Genomic DNA, 20,787 nt, shown 5'->3' on the forward strand with positions numbered 1-20,787 from the left:
TGTGATTTTGGCCCATTCTTCCACACAAACTGTATTGATCAAATGCAATATTTTTCTGACAAGGCACCTAATAAAGACATTATTGATATTAGAAACTTAAGAGATAAGCATTGCATGCCCTACCTATAGGCAATTTTGTTCAGATTTTTCCTTTGCAGCCTACAAGGTCTTAATATTGCTATACAAATTATTTATTATATATATTTTATTGCACCTTCTCTTGATAAGTAATTACAACTTGTGTGTGATTTGAAAATATATATATAGGAAACATGTGTATGTGTAGAATTTGTTACAGGTAGAGGACCTATTATCCAGAATGCTTGTGACCGAGGGTATTCCAGATAAGGGGTCTTTACGTAATTTGGATCTTCATACCTTAAGTCTACTAAAAAAAAATCAATAAAACATTAATTAAACCCAAAAGGATTTTTTTGCATCCAGTAAGGATTAATTATATTTTAGTTGGGATCAAATACAATGCACTGTTTCATTTTTAAAGAGAAAAAGGAAATCTGAATTATTTGATTAAATGGAGTCTATGGGAGACAAGCTTTACGTAATTCAGAGTTTTCTGGATATTGGGTTTCCGGATAACGGATCCCATACCCGTACTTTAAGCAATAGCTGCAGTGTAAATACAAAATTACTGATACAATGATGTGTTGTGTTTATAATGAATATATCTAACACATTTAAATAATATATTTATTTAAAGGAGAAGGAAAGGCTAAGTCACTTGGGGGTGCCAAAATGTTAACACAATTACATATTGTGTTACTGGCATCAGTCTGTATGCAGGGTCACTTCCTGTTTCCCAAGATGCAATCGTTTCTACTTAGAGCATAGTTTAAAGCCCAAGCAGCCCGGTCACTGCCTGCCCCCTTACTAGAAAAAACCTTCCCCCTCATACACATCTTGGGGCTGATTTACTAAGACATGAATTCGAATCCGAATTGGAAAAATTCCGATTGGAAAACGAACATTTTGCGACTTTTTCGTATTTTTGCGATTTTTTCTGCGCCTTTACGACTTTTCGGAAATTATTGCGACTTTTTCGTTACCAATACGATTTGCGTGAAAAAACGCGAGTTTTTCGTAGCCATTACGACTTGCGCGAAAAAACGCGAGTTTTTCGTGGCCATTCCGAAAGTTGCGCAATATCTGGCAATTTTTTCGTAGCGTTAAAACTTGCGCGAAAAGTCGCGCCTTTTTCGTAGCGTTAAAACTTAAAAGGCGCGACGTTTCGCGCAAGTTTTACCGCTACGAAAAAATCGCGACTTTACGCGCAAGTTTTAACGCGAATGGCTACGAAAAACTCGCGTTTTTTCGCGCAAATCGTATTGGTAACGAAAATGTCGCGATAATTTCCGAAAAAATCGCAATCGGACGCATTCGGCCCGTTCGTGGGTTAGTAAATGTGCCCCCTTGTATATGCCATTCCCCAACTAAGGACAAAATCCTTTTGGCAGGGGGCAGGTCCCCCAGGCCTTATTTCTACATCAGTAAGCACTTCTTCCATTATTGCACTCCAATATCTTTGCCCTGGGCCCTCTGGTACCCTAAAATGGCCCTGATAGTGACTTACACATCTTACAGCAGCCCCTCTGGTATTTGCAGGAATCAACAGATTTCTAGTCTGAGCCTGTTGTCCACCCCACATCTAAACTAGTGTTTTTTTCTCAGTCTAATCCACTCTTTAAGGACCAACTTTTGGTCAGGGTCCACTTTAGCTGATGACAAGGTTAAAGATAAACACATTCTTGCATTAGTCATTTAGAAGAATATCTAGGACAGCAAATGGGTGTTTAGCCCATATTACACTCTTACTAAGCTTTAGGGCAATGGCCCATGGGGAGATTAGATGCCCGCGATTAATTTAATTTACTATAGATTACTAATCTCCCTAAAATGCATTTCCAATGACAAAGTAGATTGCTGGTGAAAAGGCATATGCGTCATTTCGTTTACCAAAGTCGTGCAGAGTTTGCTCCTGCAGGAAAAAACGAAGCAACGTGTATGGCTTTCCACCAGTGATTCACTTTATTGCCAGTGGAGAGACATTTTGAGGAGATCTGTCGCCCCTGGTAGCCGAGATTAACTGCAGGCAACTAATCCCCTGGTGGCCATAAGACTTAAAGTAGGCTTCCAGAAATATGTAACAGATTAACATACAAAGTAATACAGTAGCTAAGGTTGAAATGGACACATATCCTGACTTGCTAGTAGTATTAGGAGTACATTGATTCAGCAGAGGTTGGGCTATATTGAACCCCCGGATTCTACACAGGATCTACTGACCAACAGGGGCACTAAATTAGCAAGCAGAGGACTTTCTCTGTTCTTATCCTAAATGTGCGTGGATATGGATAGATAGAAAAAACTATAACAAGTACTTACGAGTAAGCCACCTGATACACATGTCAACTTTATTTCAGGTTATAAGTCTATTTTGGCTGTAGTTTGGATAAACCCTTTTTTATGTTAAGACATTTTTTTCTATTTTTACTATAGCATTATTGCAGTTTTAGAAAAGTAAGAGAATATTGTTACAGCATCAGAAAGGTAATTAATGCCTATACTGATTCTGCAGAACCCTAGTGTTCCCCAGTGTCCAGCATCATAAAAAGTCATGTGCAAACCTTGTTTTGATGAGGAGTGCTGCTATTCCCACACTAAAAATATTTTCATTGGGCAGATTCTCCTTATTAGTTTTATTGCTCAGGTTGGCTAGGCACCACATAGCCCATGCACATCTCTTCATACAGGGGATTATAGGGGTGTTAAGGGGGTGATAAGCTGTGGGACAAGGTTAAATGACAAACAAAAAAGTGGGGTTGGAAATGACAAGTATTAGAAACGGGGTTGCAGAATAGAAGCAACGGGGCCAATATGATGCATTGCTATAGTTTCACTTGAACATTAGGTGATCAGGTGTATTCCTGAAACAAAAACTCGCCAGCAACAGGTGCAAGATGTGGAAGTGATTAAATACTAATGGGCTCATTGAAAGCGTGAGCTGTACCTAAGCCGAACACTTATAAAATCTAATTCCGCAGGCACTTGTTATTTTGAGGCTATTTTTAATTTCTCTTCTGTGTAAAAGTGAACGACGCTGGAAGAGATCTGCTGAAGTGTAATAGCTGGCAGCCTTCCTGCTCTGTATCGGCCCCAACGCGGTCACACAAACACTTGACATTCTCTGTCGCATTTAAGCACCGCCTTCCCCAGTCGTAGCGTGTACTGGCACCGCTGGGTCCCTCCTCTGCGACTGCTGCTCCGCCCAAGCCTCAGCCAATTCGTTGCCATGGTAACAGGGAAGCGGACTTTGTCGGCTGCAGCCCGGGAGGAATCAATGTAACGGGGGCCTCGCTATCCGCCCTACCTTTGTACTAACACTAACTACTCTGCCTTAAAGCTTCTCTATTAGTTCAGTTTTTATTCTGGACTACTTCTGCACGCATTTCTCTCTCCATCTCGCACTGTTTCCACTACATAATCCTCACCCCCCCCCCCCCCCGTACTACCGGACGGAACACTGCACAAAATGCAGAACCTGCAAGTGGCACCAGTGAGCCGGAGCAGAATTATTTCCAACATGCCCAAGGTAAACCATGGTCCTACAGCACTATCATTATAGAGCCCCCAGACCCCCATAATCTTTGGCAGTAAAACATTTTTCAATAGCGTATATTGAAACTGCTTATGAGTCAGTTATGTCTGTCAGTTATGTGGGTTTTACCTGCGGGTTAACCCTTAGGTCAGGCGAGTTAGGGTTGAAATTTGGGTGACTATTCTGGTTGGGGTGCAGGTCACACTGGGAACCCTAGGCATAGACAGAAGCAGGGCCGGAGCTAGGGGTAGGCAGGAGAGGCAAGTGCCTTTCATATCTCTTTGAGCTGTGCACACACGGGGACACTGTAAAGGGGGGAGCACGGCGCGCAAGTCATGCAGTCGCCGACCCGGGTAAGAGATTCTGGACTATGGGTTGGCACAGAGGTACCTGCCTGGCGCCCCCTCACTGTTGTGCTCTAGACAGGTGCCTCTTCTGCCTACCCCTAGTTCCGGCCTTGCCTGTACATCACAAGTCCCTGTCTGTACAAAAGAGCAATAGACCAAACTGCTGACTGACAATTCTCTAACTTCTATTTTCAGCCATACACCCCTGAAGCTTGCCATCAGTACCAGACACAGTTTGATGCAGAGGTGCAGACTGTTTGCCAACAGCGTAATGCTGGGGCTATTGGGTAAGTCACTTTGCCTTTTCACCCCAGGGCTTGTAATATAACTGTATTTCATAATAAAATGTGTGATTAGTTTTATACAAAAGATCCTTTTTTTCTTTTGTAGCAGGAATCTGCAGCCTGTGGGGTGCTAACAGGGCTATCAGGGCCGGAACTAGGGGTAGGCAGAAGAGGCAGCTGCCTAGGGTGCAACAATTGGGGGGCACCAGGCAGGAGCCTCTCCTGCCTACCCCTAGTCTGTGATCCATTTCGCATCGCACATCGCCCCGCTCCACTCTCAAACTGTGCACGCGCGCCAAACATTAGGGGGTGGGGGTTGCGCGATGCAGGTGCAGGGGCGAGGTGGGCGAACGGGTTGCCTAGGGTGCCCGGTCGGCTCGGCCAGCCCCTGAGGGCTTTTTACATATACATATATATAGAGAGAGAGAAGGATCAAAGTACCACACTGACAGGACTTAAGTGAAGTGAAAATGTATTCAAGCGTGGAACTCACGTTTTGGCAGTGTCCACAGCATTTATCAAAGTTTGAAGTAGCTGAAACGTCAGTTCCACACTTGAATACATTTTCACTTTGCTTTAAGTGAGTGCATTACTTTGATCCTTCTCTACACAATGTTAACCCTCCTGCACCCAGGCTGATTTATTGAAGTTCCAGACTCCTGTTTGAAGTATATATTCAATAAAAAAGGCCAGTAATACACGTAACACACCGTCATTGGGAACATTTTCAAGGCACAACAACAAGTTTATATATATGTAGGCACTTGATGGCACATGCCTAGGGTAACAGGTGTCTTGTGTGATTCAAAATAGACTCCAGCATTTCTAGTACATAGAGGCCCACAAGCCCCAAAAATAATGACAGTGCCGGAATCTACAGATTTCCACTTCAGATTGGTGTCACAGTATCATTCACCTCTCAGCCATCTAGTGAGCACTGATACTGGGTAATTTGTATGAAATGCATCATGATCTTTATTGGTGCTCCCATGGCAATATTTTAGATACAACTCAACCGACAGGGTTCACCAGAGGTTTGACAGGTGGTGACCCACTCCACATGTCAACCATAGTTATGCAAAAACAATACTTATATATAATTTATGATGTTCTTTATGCACTGTGTGTATGCGGGAAGTTTGTTGTCTCATATGTTTATTACAGTAATGAGAAATTGGGAATTTTACAGACTGAAGATGTCAAAAGCAGTGATGGTTGGCGATCTGTATGTTGGAAAGACAAGTTTAATCAACAGGTAAATACTAATGGTAATGTTATTTTGAAACTACATATCAAAGAAATCAGGGATCAATGGATTTTCAATATTCTCGATTTTCAATATCTTAAGTGTGTGACTCTCAAGCTGTTGCAGAACTGTTATCTCCCAGTTTTCCAACTATGGCTAGAAAGTGATATGTATACTGTTTAAAGCTGTGTAACAGCTAACAATATACTGCAGTAATAATTATACTAAAGTAGTATTTAAAAAGAAAAGAAGATTTATTTTAAACACACTGAACATGGTAAACAAGGGCAGGAAAACAAACCAGAGACATTAATATAATGTTTTGAAACTTTAGCTAATGTGTTTCATGTGACATACACATATTATCAGTGACAGCAGTGTTCGTTATGATGAGCAAAATGCATTTTATTAAACATGATTTAATATAATGAAACATTTGGCTTTTTAGATCAACTTAGAAGTTTTCCCTGTATTTTTTATGTCAGTGATAACAGCGAGTATGTCATGCGAAATGTTGTCTTTACCTGATTAAACTTTAAAGGGATAATGTCATTAAATGGGTAGTTTACCTTAAAGTTAACCTTTAGGGCTGTGGCACACGGGGAGATTAGTCGCCTGCAACAAATTTCCTTTGTTGCGGGTGACTAATCTCCCCGAAATGCCATCCCACCGGCAAGAATGTAAATCGCCGGTGGGATGGCATACGTGGCGCTGTGATTTCCCCAAAATCACGGAAGTTTCCTCTCAAGGTAGATCACTGGTGGGATGGCATTTCGGGGAGATTAGTCGCCCGCGACAAGGGAAATTTGTTGCGGGCGACTAATATCCCCGTGTGCCACAGCCCTTAGTGTGTTATAGAATGTCCTATTACTTGCAATCCTGTAGTTGGTCTTTATTATGTACAGTGGATATAAAAAGTCTACACACCCCTGGTAAAATGTCAGGTTCCTGTGCTGTACAAAAATGAGACAAAGATAAATCATTTCAGAACTTTTTCCACCTTTAATGTGACCTATAAACTGTACCACTCAATTGAAAAACAAACTGAAATCTTTTAGGTGGAGGGAAGAAAACCAAAAAAACTAAAATAATGTGGTTGCATAAGTGTGCACACCCTTAAACTAATACTTTGTTGAAGCACCTTTTGATTTTATTACAGCATTTTTTGGGTATGAGTCTATCAGCATGGCACATTTTGACTTTGCAAGATTTGCCCACTCTTCTTTGCAGAAACACTCCAAATCTGTCAGAATGCGAGGGCATCTCCTGTGCACAGCCCTCTTCAGATCACCCCACAGATTTTTAATCGGATTCAGGTCTGGGCTCTGGCTGGGCCATTCCAAAACTTTAATCTTCTTCCAGTGAAGCCATTCCTTTGTTCAGGCTTCTGCCTGTCTCTGGAACTCTCTGCTTGAAGCTGACTCTCCTTTTCTTCCAAACTTTCAAATGCTTTCTGAAGCATTTAGTGAAGCATATTCAATGCGTGTTGACTGATCAGACATCACCTTATCATACATTAGCAATTGCTTTCATCTTCTCCCTTTCAGCTAATGTCCCACAGAATGAGTTAGTTGCCCGTAATAGATCTTTGATAACATGGGCAACTAACTGCTCTGAACTGCCTTTCCATCAGCAACAATAGGAGTCGCCGGTGGAAAGGTCTACACATATTTTGGCTTTCCTAAGTCACACAAAGTTGCCTGCAGGAGGAAGCTTTGCGCGACTTGGGAAAGCAGAAGGGACTTTAGCCTTAAAGGAGAAGGAAAGGCTAAGTCACTGGGGGGTGCCAAATATTACCTTTTTCCCCGGGCTGGTGCCTCTGTGAGAAGAAAACAGCACCAGCCCGGGGTACCTACAAACAAATGCCTCCTCTTCTTTCTTCTGTCTTTGCGCACTTGCGCATGCGCAGTAGAGTGAAAAGTCAAACTTTAACAAAAAAGTCAAACATTTGGCATGCTCAAAAGGTGCAATACTCTAAATTGCACTGTAATTTCAAATATAATACCCAACCTCACTGGGGGGTAGGGCATTGTCTGCCCTGACCCCAAGGTAGTCTAAATCTGACACTGGTTTCTGCTAGCTGCCACCTGGGCAACACAAGCCTTACTTACTGCACAGGGTTTGTTGCTTTTGAATGTATTGCAGGCAGTTGGTCAATGGTCCCTAGCAGATGAGAAAAGGATCCGTACCTATACAATTCCAGATTTAGCTGCACTGACAGGCATAGTCTGAATGCAGCTACACAGAGCAGAAATCAGCACCCAAAAATGTGAAAATATGTATTTTTCAGGCCAATCTCTGCTGTATTCTGCTCGGAGCAAATTTGCTCTGCCAAATTGATAGTTACCATACCCACCCTGTCCATCATGTAGGGCAGATCAAAACCAAATAGTAAAATCTGTATTGCCAGCTTGTGGGACACAATCGCAAACAAAATACACTCCTGACAAAAAAGGATTGAATAACCCTTTTGTAATTAAAACTTATTTTATGTTTTTTATTGCTAAAATCTAATCCAGCATTCCCCCTGTTTGTCTGTATAAGCCTTCTCTTTGTGTTTGCTGTTATTGTTTCTGTTTCCCATTCCTGCCTTTTTGTGGTTGACTCTTTGCTTTCATTTATGTGTTAATAATTAACAAACCTTCCATTTTGTGCTTGCAGATTCTGCAAGAATGTATTTGATCGTGATTACAAGGCAACAATTGGTGTCGATTTTGAGATTGAACGTTTTGAGATCTTGGGCATCCCATTTAACTTCCAGATGTAAGTAAAGTAATGAGCAGATCGAATACTTGTATAACATGCTATCCATATAGTATTATCACAAGTATAAAGGTGGCATACACAGTATGATAAAAGTTGCCACATTGACTCAGCTGGTATGGACCTCCGTAGCCCCGCAGTAAAATTTGATGTTTAGCCTGGGGGGCAAACTATTGGATTAGCTCAGTTTGGCAAGGCAAATAGCCTGCAACAGTTCAGAAGCTAAAGCTGTACTTCAGCTTTCCAAGTATTTTTAGTGAATTTTATAAGTGAGGGAAAAAACATTGCACCACATGGGTAAACCTGACCATACATATGAAGATCCACTTGTTTGGCAAGGACACCAGATAAACAGATGCTTCACAGATATGCACCCTTTAAGGTTGACATTATCAAGTTGTTCCGATCATTTGGCCCTTGGGCCAACAATTGGTTTATAATTGGAGTCATGCAGGCTGTTGGAACGAGGATTGCATCAATGCACAGATGTGGTTCTCAATCCTATGGCAAAATCAAGCCTGATTTATCCTGATTTTTGGCCATATATTGGTTGGGCAGGCCTGTGGGCTGCCACCATACTTGGGCCAATAAACGGCTGACTCTGCCCGGCAGCTTTCATTGGCCCGTGTAAGGCTGTCTTTAATCTTAAGGCCATAGGCCAATAAAGCTGCTGACTTGGCCCCTCCACTCCAGACCAAGTAAGCAACTTATTGTCCCATGTATAGGGCACTACAAAAGGACTGGCAAACTAATATCTGGCTGAAAATTGGGCTGGTTTGAAAATCTGTTTGGGCAAGAACTACACTGGCACATTTAGGTTGTCTTCATCCAGCGGGCTCTGTGTGTGCATAGTGTGATCTGGTTTGAGCCATTTTATGGGTTGTCAGATTAGGATTGTATCCCACTCATATTTTGGCAAATTGGGTGACGTTTGTTGTTCACAGTGTTTCTTTTGTATGTCGGCTGTTAGCATTAATTGGAGGGCTGCACAAGTCTATTACTTATGTCAAAGACATGATATAACAAAAATAATTATACAACTTTTTATGGAATTATGTGATTAACAAAAGAGATGTCTGTGTTGAGTGTTGCAGTTATTTTATGCCCTGTTCTAACCCACAGATGGGACACAGCTGGCCAGGAGAAGTTTAAATGCATTGCATCTGCATATTACAGAGGGGCACAGGGTGAGTTTTCATTTATCAAATTCTTTCATTACATCTTTACAGTGCAGTCCTCTCGCAGAGGCTGTAAAGGTGGCCATACACGGGCCGATTGTAGCTGCAGATATAGGTCCCTTAGACCGATTCGGCTGCTTATTGGCCTGTGTAGGGGCACCAACGAGGGGCCTGCCCGACCGATATCTGGCCTGAAATCGGGCAGATATCGACCAGACAGGTTAAAAAATTTAGTCGGATCAGCTTGTTGATGCGATCCCCAAACCGACTGCGACCATTACTGTCGCTTTAATTCGATCGTTTAGCCCAAGGGCCAAACGGCCAAATGAGCCTAAATTCCCCCGACATCGCCCACCCGTAGGTGTTAATCGGGCAGGTTTGATTTTACTGTCAGATTGGGGACCGAATGCGGTCCTCACTCCGACAGCCAAAGGATTGAATTACCCCAATATCGCCCAACTTAGGTGGCCATATTGAAAGGACCTCACCAGTACTTACCGGTCTAGTTAATATGTTGTGATGGGGTGGGAATTGCGGAAATTTGTATTTCAACCACAGCTAGAAGGCAGCTGACATAGACTAACTGGGTCTTGTCAATTGTAATTTTAATAATGCTTTGTATACAGTCCTTACTCTGATTACTGCTGCAATAAATGCTTGTACTATATGAATAAATATCACCGACATCTCATTAAAAGCACACCCTGCTTAGTTAGTATGAAGGTATTTGTTCTAAATTATTCTCCTGTACATGTCCACCTTTAGCAAAGTCAGGTATATAGTACATAGTAAGCGCATTGTTAGCTGGTCATGTGCAATGACTGTTAAGCCAGTTAAGTAAGTTTACTTATATTTTTGTATGTACTAATGCTTGAAGAATCTGGGGAACCCAGGTTCAATACACTCAAAGTTTGGGAGCCATTCTCAACATGCAAGTATACTGTTCACTTAGGGCTCTGGCACACGGGGAGATTAGAACATGTAAGTCGCCGGCGGGATGGCAGACGCGGCGGGGCGATTTCAGGAAATCGCCGAAAAAGTGATTTGCGTGAAATCGCGCCGCCGTGTCTGCCATCCCGCCGGCGACTTACATGTTCGCCGGTGGGATGGCAGGGGTAGGCAACTCGGGGAGATTAGTCGCCCGCGAACAGGGAGTTTTGCCGCGGGCGACTAATCTCCCCGTGTGCCAGAGCCCTGAGGGACCTATTTATTATGCTGTGTAAAATGAAATTCGACGAAAAAACTATGTAAAAAACAGTGTAAAATAAATTCAGAATTTTGCCATCACAACACCATAATCTTACACCGTTATGCTACGTAAGTTCTGACAGATAGAAAAACGCATACAATTTTTTTTTTTTATTACGTGGCGAATTCTGTTGCTGTTTTTTTACACAACAGAATAAAAAGACCTTTTAGATTGCAGGGTTTGATTTGCAGTTCTAGACAGTGTGATGCTGAAGATGCAGATACCTGGATTTGTCAAAACTCACTGTTTCTGTGCCCTGCTGTACCTCCACTTTGCATATCTGGGGAAAAACTAGTAAGATTATTAGAGTAGGAGCTTAGAGTGTGGAAACCTGGTTGGGGTCAGGATGTGTCTCATAAATTCACACAAGTTTTGTTTGGAGGTTAGATTACACAGTTTGCTTTGTGATATGCTTGACAATTCTGTGTCATCACTGTGAATGTATAATGGTCCTGTTCTGCATCTTTTGTAGTGATTATCACTGCGTTTGATCTTGGTGACATCAGCACCCTAGAAAACACCAGGTAAGTGCTAAGAGTGCTGTCAGGAGTATGAGGGTGCATAGAGAGTATGAACGTGACACAGAATGATAAAAGCTGCCAGAGAAAATGATTTTTGAGTTCCAACATTCAGACTCTGATCATCACAGGCGCTGGGTGCAAGATGCTCTTAAAGAGAATGAGCCAGACACTTGTTCCATCTTCCTGGTGGGGACCAAAAAAGACACATTGGTAAGCAAAATATTTATGCACAGCCTAAAGCAGTTGTTCTAAACATTTTTAAATTAAGGCATTGTTAACATAGCCTCCCAAATTTAGTTCTATCAACTTTAATACAAGGTTTGGTTTGCATTGGCTTCAATAAGAATCAGCATCTGCAAGCATGGCTGCAAATTACTGGTCTAAATACAAAGATTTCAGCTTTTATTTATTCTTAGCTACTACTTTTTGAGAAATGTTGTTCAGAGAAGGTGATTATAGGGGCAGCATACCCTATGATCACTAGGGGTCTGTAGAGATAGGTGGCCCATTAGGACCTGCAAACCCACATATTTCAGATAACTTATAATTAATTATGTTAGTGGTTAACAGTTTGCATTTTAGTACACAAGCGTTATTGGTGATGTGAGATGTAGTTCACAACAATTGCACAGTAGTGCAGTCTCTGTGAGCCTTAGGGAGATGACATACCAATGATGATTAGTCGCCCTGCGATTAATCTCCTCTGGTGTTGGCAAATAATGTTGTTTGCTTTCCTACCAGCGATTTAAAGAATGTAATTTGCCAGTAGGAAAACGTGTGTTGCTTTGGCTTTCCAAATAATCGTGGGGCTACTAATCTCCTAATGTGTCATCACCTTTATGAGTCCTTTTTCCTAATCTGGCTAATATCTTTCTGTGCTCTTTTCCTCTGCCCAGTGATTGACTGGCCTTGGGAATCCTTCTGTGTGTATTCCATGCAAATATTCCCATGCAGTTAATTAAACCTTCTGTACAATAATAACATAAGAGCCGGCCCCTTTGTTAAATGTGAAATGGCCCTAGTGTGTGTTTATTGGTGCAACATTGCCAAGCCAGTAACTATACTGTTAGAGCACTCTTTGTGTTGTCAGTTTACTGACATTAGCTTGTTCCCATTATTCTCATAAAAGTAAATTTTAGGTAGTTTTCTTGCATACATTAAAACCATGCAGGGTCATATTAGTTTTACTACCACACAATGTATATTTATGAAACATATAATTGTGTTTATATTAGTTGTACAATGCAGAAGCTTTCCATTGCAGCTTTATTTCTCTATTCCCTATACTATATAGTACTTTCACATTCAGGCTATATGTCACATTATCTCTGTTCTGGCTGCTCCCATGTGTAACCTAGATCTACATGCTTGTGTTCTTATGCTCAGCTCTTTCTGCTTGAACTGTGTACCCTAGCTTTGCATGCTTGTGTTGTTTATCGCTGTTCTCCCTGCCTAGTCCATGTAGCCAAGCTCTACCCATTTTTGTGTACCCCGGCTCTGGCTGTTTATGCTGGGAATACAAGTTCTCTCTCTCTCTGTGCTTGCTCTGTGAGCCACAGCTGTGCCTATACTTGGTTGGTACCCTAGTTCTGCTTGTGTATGCTGTGTGTTTGCTGTGTATCCAATCTCTGCCCGCTTTAGCTGTGAAAGCTGTGCCTGTATCTATAGTTTAGCCAATCTCTGCCTGCTTGTTCTGTTTAGCCCAGCTTGTTTGTATTGTGTAGCCTATCTCTACCGTTTATTAACTGATTGTGATGTTTGTACAACTGCTGCCAGCCTTCTTCTGCTATGTACTGTAGCTCTGTCTGTGCTGTATACCCATTTATTTTGCCTGAGGATTACATATATCATAGCTGCTAATCTTTGTACCACAACTTTGCCTATTTGCACTGTGTACCCATTCTCCCTGTTTTGCCTTGTATAGTCTGAGGCAGAGTTGGAGAGAACAGAACAAGATGCTGTAAGACTTGCAATAGATTTACAGGCTGAATACTGGTCTGTATCAGCAAAAACAGGTCAGTCAAGTGAAGCTAAAGTATATGCATGTTATGTTGCTGCAGAAATCAATGCATCTCTTTCCAGCTTTTTTGTATTGTATATTTTAATGTGAATAGGAGTAAAAGCCTATACATGTGTGTGATGTCTGTGTTTATACATTAATAGTAGCATCAGTACCTATATGTAAATGCTGATATATACATATAGATATTTATGTGACATGTTTTTGCATGTCCGCCATGAGTATTTCAGACCTCACTAACAGATGCACAACACTGCATACTTTACATGTGATAAACATTTAAATTGTTCCCTGCTTCTGTCATGGATCTATACCAATACTGAGGCTCAAACCATGTATTAATACAGACAAGTGGAGCAGAATGAAGGGGGGAGTAGCAGAAGACAGAATTAATTAAGTGGAGCAGAAAGAACTGAGGAAATGGAACAGCTAGAAAGGGGAAGAGCTTTTTAAATAGACCATGTCTTTTATAATAACTGTCAATTAGTGGCAAAAAAATCATATGATATACAGTATATATTTATATATTAAAATCAAATTTACATTATAAGCTCTGCAGGGTAGTATCCAAGCATGAAAGTGGAGTACACTGGTGCATGTATGTATTAATTGTTAGCCTGATCTATATGAGGGGCGTGTTTATGTTAAGTAATGGCAGCAATATACATATATTTTTTACATTAATAGTACTGTATTCATGCAGGAGGCTTCATATACTCATTGCATTCTTACATTGTTTTGGCCTAGGGGAGAACGTGAAGGAATTCTTTTTCCGAGTTGCATCTTTAGCCTTTGAACAGTCCATGAAAAAAGAATTGGAAAAGAACCGGGGTAACACAGCTCAAATTGGAGTAGGGAACTTAATACGTAAGTTTGACTTATGGAGTGTAGTTAAAATTTGTCTGATGTGCCAAATAATGAAGGTGCTCTCTGACCAATTAGCCCATGAGCTTAATATATGGCTGAATGAGCAGCTATGGTATGGCCAATGTATTATTGCCCCGATTATTTGGGCAAATAGCCCATATGATTGGAGCAACAGGAAGTGGCTCTTCACTTCTGATCTGGCGATGTACCATGCATAGGCCAACATGGTACATTCATATCTATAGTGTATGGATATCTGTTAAGATTGGTGGACCACAATACCAATAATTGTATGAAATGCAGCTTTGTGTGATATAATTGGTATGTGTATGGTCAACTTTACTCTTAAAGCAGTACTTACCCAACTGATGTCCACGTACCTTGATATTTCAATTAGCCTAATATTATTATAGGTGTTAATGTAATTGAAGGTGGTACAGCCTTTCGGATACAATTTCCCAAAAGATCAAATCATCTCCAGTAATGCCCTTTATCTCAGCCTCTTTATCATTAGCATAACCTGGAGATGTCAGTGAGTGACAAGCAGAACTCTGCGATAACAGCCCACATCCAACCCCTGTGTCTCTCTGCTCCCAGCTAGACTAAAGCTGGCCATACATTAAAGATCCACTTGTTGGTCTATTGTAACCCATTATCAGTTGCTAGCTCTCATTCCTAGCACTTTTATTTGCCTATCTTCCAAGATGTATAACAATCTCCATCAGGCCTTAAAGGACATGTAAACCCCACACACAAAAATGTAATCAGTGAACAGCCTCTTTAAAATCTTTCAATACCTGCCACACTGGTTGTCAAGAGGTTAATAGTAAGGCTGCAGCATCCCCTTAATCACTTAGATTTGCTTCTCCTCCTGTAACCCACTCAGCCCCCACCCTCAGGAATTTTCTTTGGCTGTTGGCTTGTGAGCATGCTCAGTTGTTCTAAAGTCAGATTAATAAAAACGCCCCCAGTCTAGCGGCCAGTAAAGAGATGGCATTGCTGGTTCCCATAGAAACTCAGCTCTAGCTGTCTGCTTTAATCTTTTTCTTCTGAGCTCAGCTTTACCATTACAGTGCTCAAATAAAGCAGAACTTTTATCAAAGACAGTTGTGCCTGTGTGAGGCTGTATTCTTGATGAAATGTATGCTGAATAAGAGTCTTTGTGTGTGTATATGCTGTTTGCAGATTTAAATGTATCCAATTATGTATCAGAGGAAAAATGACCACTAGGTGAAAGCTGCTATTTGGTTTAGGAAAATGTGATGGTGCTGGCAAGTGGAGGGGATATATACAGTACAAATGATGCCATTTGGGTGGGGGAGACATGCCTAACTGATATACATTGTAGGCAAATGTAGGCTTTACATGGGCCGATTCGGCAGCTTATCGGCCCATGTAGGGCCGGAAACGAGGGGCCTGCCCAACCAATATCTGGCCTGAAATTGGCCAGATATCGATCGGGCAGGTTAGAAAATCGTTTATGCGGTCCCCGAACCGACTGCCCCGTTGCGCCAATATAATTCAATCATTTGGCCCCAGGGCCAAACAATCGAATTTAGCCTACACGTTCCCCGCTATCGCCCACCCTTAGGTGGGGATATCGGGTGAAGATCCGAATCTCAACGTGTACGGGGACCTTTAGACTGAGCAAACTGATTTGAATACTATTGGCGGGCCAGTTCCTGGTGGACTGTTGTACCTAGGTGGCCCTCGCCAGTGAAAAGGCTGATGCATCACTTCAGCTTTCCGAAGTCGTGCGAAGTTGCCTGCAGGAGGGAACTTTAAAGTGACTTTGGAAAGCCAAAGCGATGCGTCAGCCTTTCGACTGGTGACTCCTTTTGTTGTTGGTGCAAAGGCATTTCGGAGCTCCATGAGTAAGGACTGTATGAAGGGAAAAGCTTAAAGGGGTAAAGGGAGGAGATTATTTATACAGAGCTTAATAACTATATTTCAGCTAACTCAGCTTATTACAGAGGATGTAGTAGGCGTGACATAAAAAAAATTAAATTAAAAGCTTAAACAGAATGTATCTTCAGCATAAGTTTTATTTATATGGCTCATTTTGAAAAACATTAATGTCCTGCCTCTAAAACAATTCTTATATTGCCTTTTACAGAACTGGATGGAAATTCATCAGATAAAAGGGAGAATGAAACGCAGCTTAACATGAACTGCTGTTAGACCCAGCTAGAGACTTTTTGGAGCACCTTTACTTCTACTTGCAAAGCCCTACGCAGGCAACAAACCACTGTCTGTGTGAGAACTAGAAGCAAGTCTCTGGAATACCTGCAACAGTGTCTCACTGCCCAATACATTACACTTACACTACCCTGCATAAACCCTTCCCTGGACATCCAGATGCTCAAAGTTCATTTGTATTATTTGGATATTAAATATATGTAGTGGGAAGATTGCAGTATGCTTAACATTGCAATTAATGTCATTTGAAAAGTCAAACACAATAGAGACCATATTTTAGTTTCAAAATGCAGCACAAAATCAAATGATATTAAAGGAGAACTTCACCCAAACACATCTTAAGCTTTTTGAAAAGTAAACATAATTTTAAGCAACACTGCAATGTAAATCAGTTAAAAATATGCAACCTTTTTATAATTTTTAATGTAATAATATGGTTTGTAACAGTTACCTAAGGCTGCCCTTCTGTTCTTCTGCTGATCTGGCAGTAGTCGACAGTCCTCAACCTGCCTTCAGCCTGCAGTCTCCAAATAGCATAATCCTCTGCACACATGATGTCAATAAGGAAAGGAACATTGCAGTGCAATGCATTGTGGGTTATGTATGTTCCTGCATGCCGTCTGTAAGATGTGTAGAAGTTGTTACAATTTGTAACATTAAGTTTTAGTCCCTCCTCCTCTGTCAGGATTTCAAATGGTGCAGAAAGAGAAGAACTGTTTTGCAGCTGGATTTCAGCCTATAAAAATGGTATTTATTTATACTTTTTGAAGGAACAGATTACCGTGATAGAAATTAGGGGTTTCTGTGTTGTGTGGGGCTCTTTTTGGTTGGAAGCCAGAGTTCCTCTTCAATATGCAGGTCAGCCTAAGCTTTGATGACTTTATCAAGCCATTACTTTTTTATATCATTTTATTTTCAGTGTCCATAATATGCCTCTTTAACTTAGGGATGCACCAATTCCACTTTTTTTGGGTTTCAGGCGAACCCCGAATCCTTTGTAAAAGATTTGGCCGAATACTGAACCAAGTCCTAATTAGCATTTGCTAATTTGGTTACGGAAGGGTTGAAACATTTTTAACTTCCGTGTTTATGTGACAGTTATGTGATTTTTAGGATTCAGTTCGGTCAGGCAGAATCCCAAACCGAATGCTAGATTTGGTGTATCCCAAAATTAAATCAAATCTGTATCTACTATAAAACTGGTTATTTGAACAATATGGTGCATCTGCAAAAAAAAAGGTGTGTCTGACTTACCTGGAGCATGCATTGATGATTGCCATAGAAGCTAGCAGCACCATGTATTTGGACTACAAATTACAATTACAAATTGCAATGAACTGAGCAGCAACATTAATTGCCTTAATGCCATTGTGAAGCATTTTTACCCAGCAGCCTCTCTTACATATTAGTACATAGTACTAAAGTACTGCTTGTCTTGATTGACAATACTTACCTTCTTATTTTTGATTGTAAGCTATACCACCTGCATTGGTCAGTATTTGTATGTAATTTGTACACCATTCTGTGTATCCAGAATGCCCGGGATCTGGTGTTTTTCAGTTAAGGGATTTTTCTGTAACTTGGATCACTATACTTTCTCTACTAAAAAAATATTTAAATCTTTACATAAATTCAGTATGATTGTTTTGCCACCAATATGGATTCATGCAGCTTAGTTGGGATCAGGTACAAGGTACTGTTTTATAATTATAGAGAAAGAGAAAATATTTTTTTAAAAATGTATATTATTTGATTAAAATCGGCCTTCCTGTAATTCAGAGATTTTTGGATAACAGGTTTGCGGATAATGGATCCTATACCTGTAAAGCACTGTGTTAATAAAATGCCTCAACCCCTTTCCTTGAAGAGTTTGTCAGTTTTAACCCAGTTAGACATGAGGATTTTATCAGAGAAGTTAAAGCTTTCTCTAGATATATAATATATAGAGGAATACATTTACAAAATGAACATTTGCTTGCAGTTTTTGGAGTCCCTTTAAATAAGCCAAACTAACATTTTAATGACAGATTTCATTTGGTGCCAGCATATGCTCTAGATTATAATGGTGCATCATTCTAACTCTAAGCCCCTACTGAAATAAGTGCATAATGAATCTTTGATGTAGCTTTAATGACAGATTTCTAACAACATATTTTGCCAAGCCTTTTAAATGTCAAGAAAGGGAACAGTATAATATGCCCATGTATGGGTTTGCATTGTTGATGGAAAGGCTGGCAGTGTGCAAAATAATGAAATTTAATTTTTTTATTGGTATCATCTCAATAGGCCTGTGGGACCGCACAAAGCATTTGAAAGGTTTCCCAAAGCTGCTTGTGGACACAGAGAAATGTGCCAGAACATCTGCTTTGCACATTAATGAGCTTTTAGCTTTGATGTGAACGGGTAAAAGGGATGGGATCATGTTGTTCACAGTGATAGTGACATCACCCTTACGTTAAAAAGTAGTTACATATATCTTTATATATATACATCTTTGCTTCCAACCGACATCATGGCAACACTAACTAGTATTAAGGCATTTGTTTATTGAGAAAAATAAAGGTTCCAGTCTTCTGCATGTTTATATTCAGGCAACCATGAAAGAAAGAAATAGATGGTTATTTTTGCAGTAAGAATACAATTAGCCTACTTTTTTGTCATGGTAAAATCTCATTCCTGATACAGTCTTTTAGAGATTTAAGTAGGGACTTATGTGTTAAGTGATTATTTTAACTCTAAAATACTATAAATACATAATTTAGTAGTTTATAGTCATTGGGGGGCACTAACAGGCTGAACAGCCTCTCCAAAAAGTGAACTTTGCTTCTGTGTTGATACATAACAAAAGGTAGATAAACACAATAAAATGGGGAGAATGTCCATTTTAAAGGAGAAGAAAAGGTTAAAACTAAAGCTGGCCGTGCACACACAGATACTGTATAATGTATGAAGCATAGTTTCTGTGTGGGCTCGGAATTATCATCCCGATAATTTTAGTACCACGGCAATCGCCCGTTTAGTCAGATAGGTTAGAAAATTTTGGTCAGATAAAGATAAAATCTGCGCATATATTGTGTACCTGCCGATATCCTTGGGGACCTACAATGCGTTTCCAGGAAGTCACTTTCTTATATTAAGAATATCCTCCGTTTCGTTATTTTTAGGACTATCCTACAATTTTAATCTGAATGTTAGTTGTAGCATTTAAACGTATGATCGATATTCAAACGTTCATTGGACGACTAAAATCTATGTATTAGCTTAAGTAAGCTTTATCAGAAAAGTCTATGTAAATACAGCCATAAACACTTACAGGAACGCTGCGAGTCCTCTTTGAAAAGAAACACCAAATTTATTTCCTTCTATTCTGTACACATCATCTTCTATGTCGGACTCCCTTCTCTCAGAAAGAAACTTCAGGGCACGGCAGTAGCTTGCTCAGTCTGCTCCTCTCTTTCCCTCCCTTCTACTCCACCCCTTCCTATCTCTGCTGTAATCTGAGCTAAGAGCTGTTTTAGAGAGCAGCATGGAGGCAGGGAAGTGATGTCAGACCAAGCTACAATGGCAGCTGCTATCTTAAACAGAGGGAGCTTCTATGGCTGTTTACTGAGATATGGTAAAGCATTATGCAGAATAAATAAAGCGTTTTAACTTGCACTAATGTGGCTAATCTATTGGCAATAATATGCTTCCTACTGCTTTAAAGAGATACTGACAAATAAAATGAAACTTTTTTAAATATATCATAACATTGTTTTTGCACAAGCTTTATAATTTTGCCATAAATGTTCTTACTGATCCATTTACATTACCTATCTGATGCTCCATATTCTTCTATGAGGAATATGCAGCAATAGTCTGTTAGCATTAGAAGCTATAACAGGCTGAGAAGTGACAGTGGGGTTGGTTTAGTAACAATTACTTACAAAAGCAGTTCTATCAGCGAAAAGTGATAAACATGACATATAGGTAACTTTTACTGTACATTAAAATATTCAAACAGTTTTTTCATGTCATTATCACTTTAATGATCAGATCAACCAAAGACTCAACTTCATTTTTTATTTTTCGAAAATTTCACCACAGCTTGTTTATAAATACATACACGTTAAATAAATACTTACATGTCAGTTGGTGTTCATAACAGAATACACACAGGCAAACCTGTTAAAGAGAATGTTTTCTGCAACATTGTAATCGGCTGTATGGTGACCTGTTCATTATTCTTCGGTATAAGACTTCTGAATAAATATAGCGTTCTAGGTGGCACTAATGTGGCAAATCTATTGGCAGTAAAATGCTAAAATTACTTTTCTTCTCCTTTAAGGTGGCCAGGTAACAGAATACTTTCCATAAATTCTTATATTCTGGTTCAGTCTTCCCAATGACTGGCAGTTCTGCTCCTGTTTGCCAGTTCTCTAAAAAAAAAGTAAGATGTATTAAAACTTTCTTTTTTGCATTTACATTTTTGTTTGACAATTCTTTAAATCCTGAGAGAAA

General features: G+C 40.3%; 1 protein-coding gene across 3 annotated transcripts; it reads left to right on the forward strand.

Annotated features, from left to right (window-relative positions):
* The first annotated feature begins 3,052 nt into the window (after positions 1–3,052).
* On the forward strand, positions 3,053–16,619 carry rab36 (RAB36, member RAS oncogene family). Of its 3 annotated transcripts, none has more exons than XM_004910588.4 (10): positions 3,055–3,607; positions 4,156–4,247; positions 5,434–5,499; positions 8,152–8,253; positions 9,376–9,440; positions 11,153–11,204; positions 11,330–11,411; positions 13,126–13,216; positions 13,969–14,088; positions 16,205–16,619. In XM_004910588.4, the coding sequence occupies exons 1-10, from the start codon at positions 3,548–3,550 to the stop codon at positions 16,267–16,269; spliced, it is 795 nt and encodes a 264-aa protein (XP_004910645.2). In that variant the 5' UTR covers positions 3,055–3,547; the 3' UTR covers positions 16,270–16,619. The 3 variants fall into 3 exon arrangements, with proteins under 3 accessions (XP_031748151.1, XP_004910645.2, XP_031748141.1); XM_031892281.1 differs by lacking the exon at positions 3,055–3,607 and adding an exon at positions 3,759–3,966; XM_031892291.1 differs by lacking the exon at positions 5,434–5,499 and having other exon boundaries at positions 3,053–3,607.
* The last annotated feature ends 4,168 nt before the right edge of the window (positions 16,620–20,787 follow it).

This window comes from Xenopus tropicalis, chromosome 1, assembly GCF_000004195.4.
Source record: "Xenopus tropicalis strain Nigerian chromosome 1, UCB_Xtro_10.0, whole genome shotgun sequence".
In the NCBI taxonomy this organism is placed as follows: domain Eukaryota; kingdom Metazoa; phylum Chordata; class Amphibia; order Anura; family Pipidae; genus Xenopus; species Xenopus tropicalis.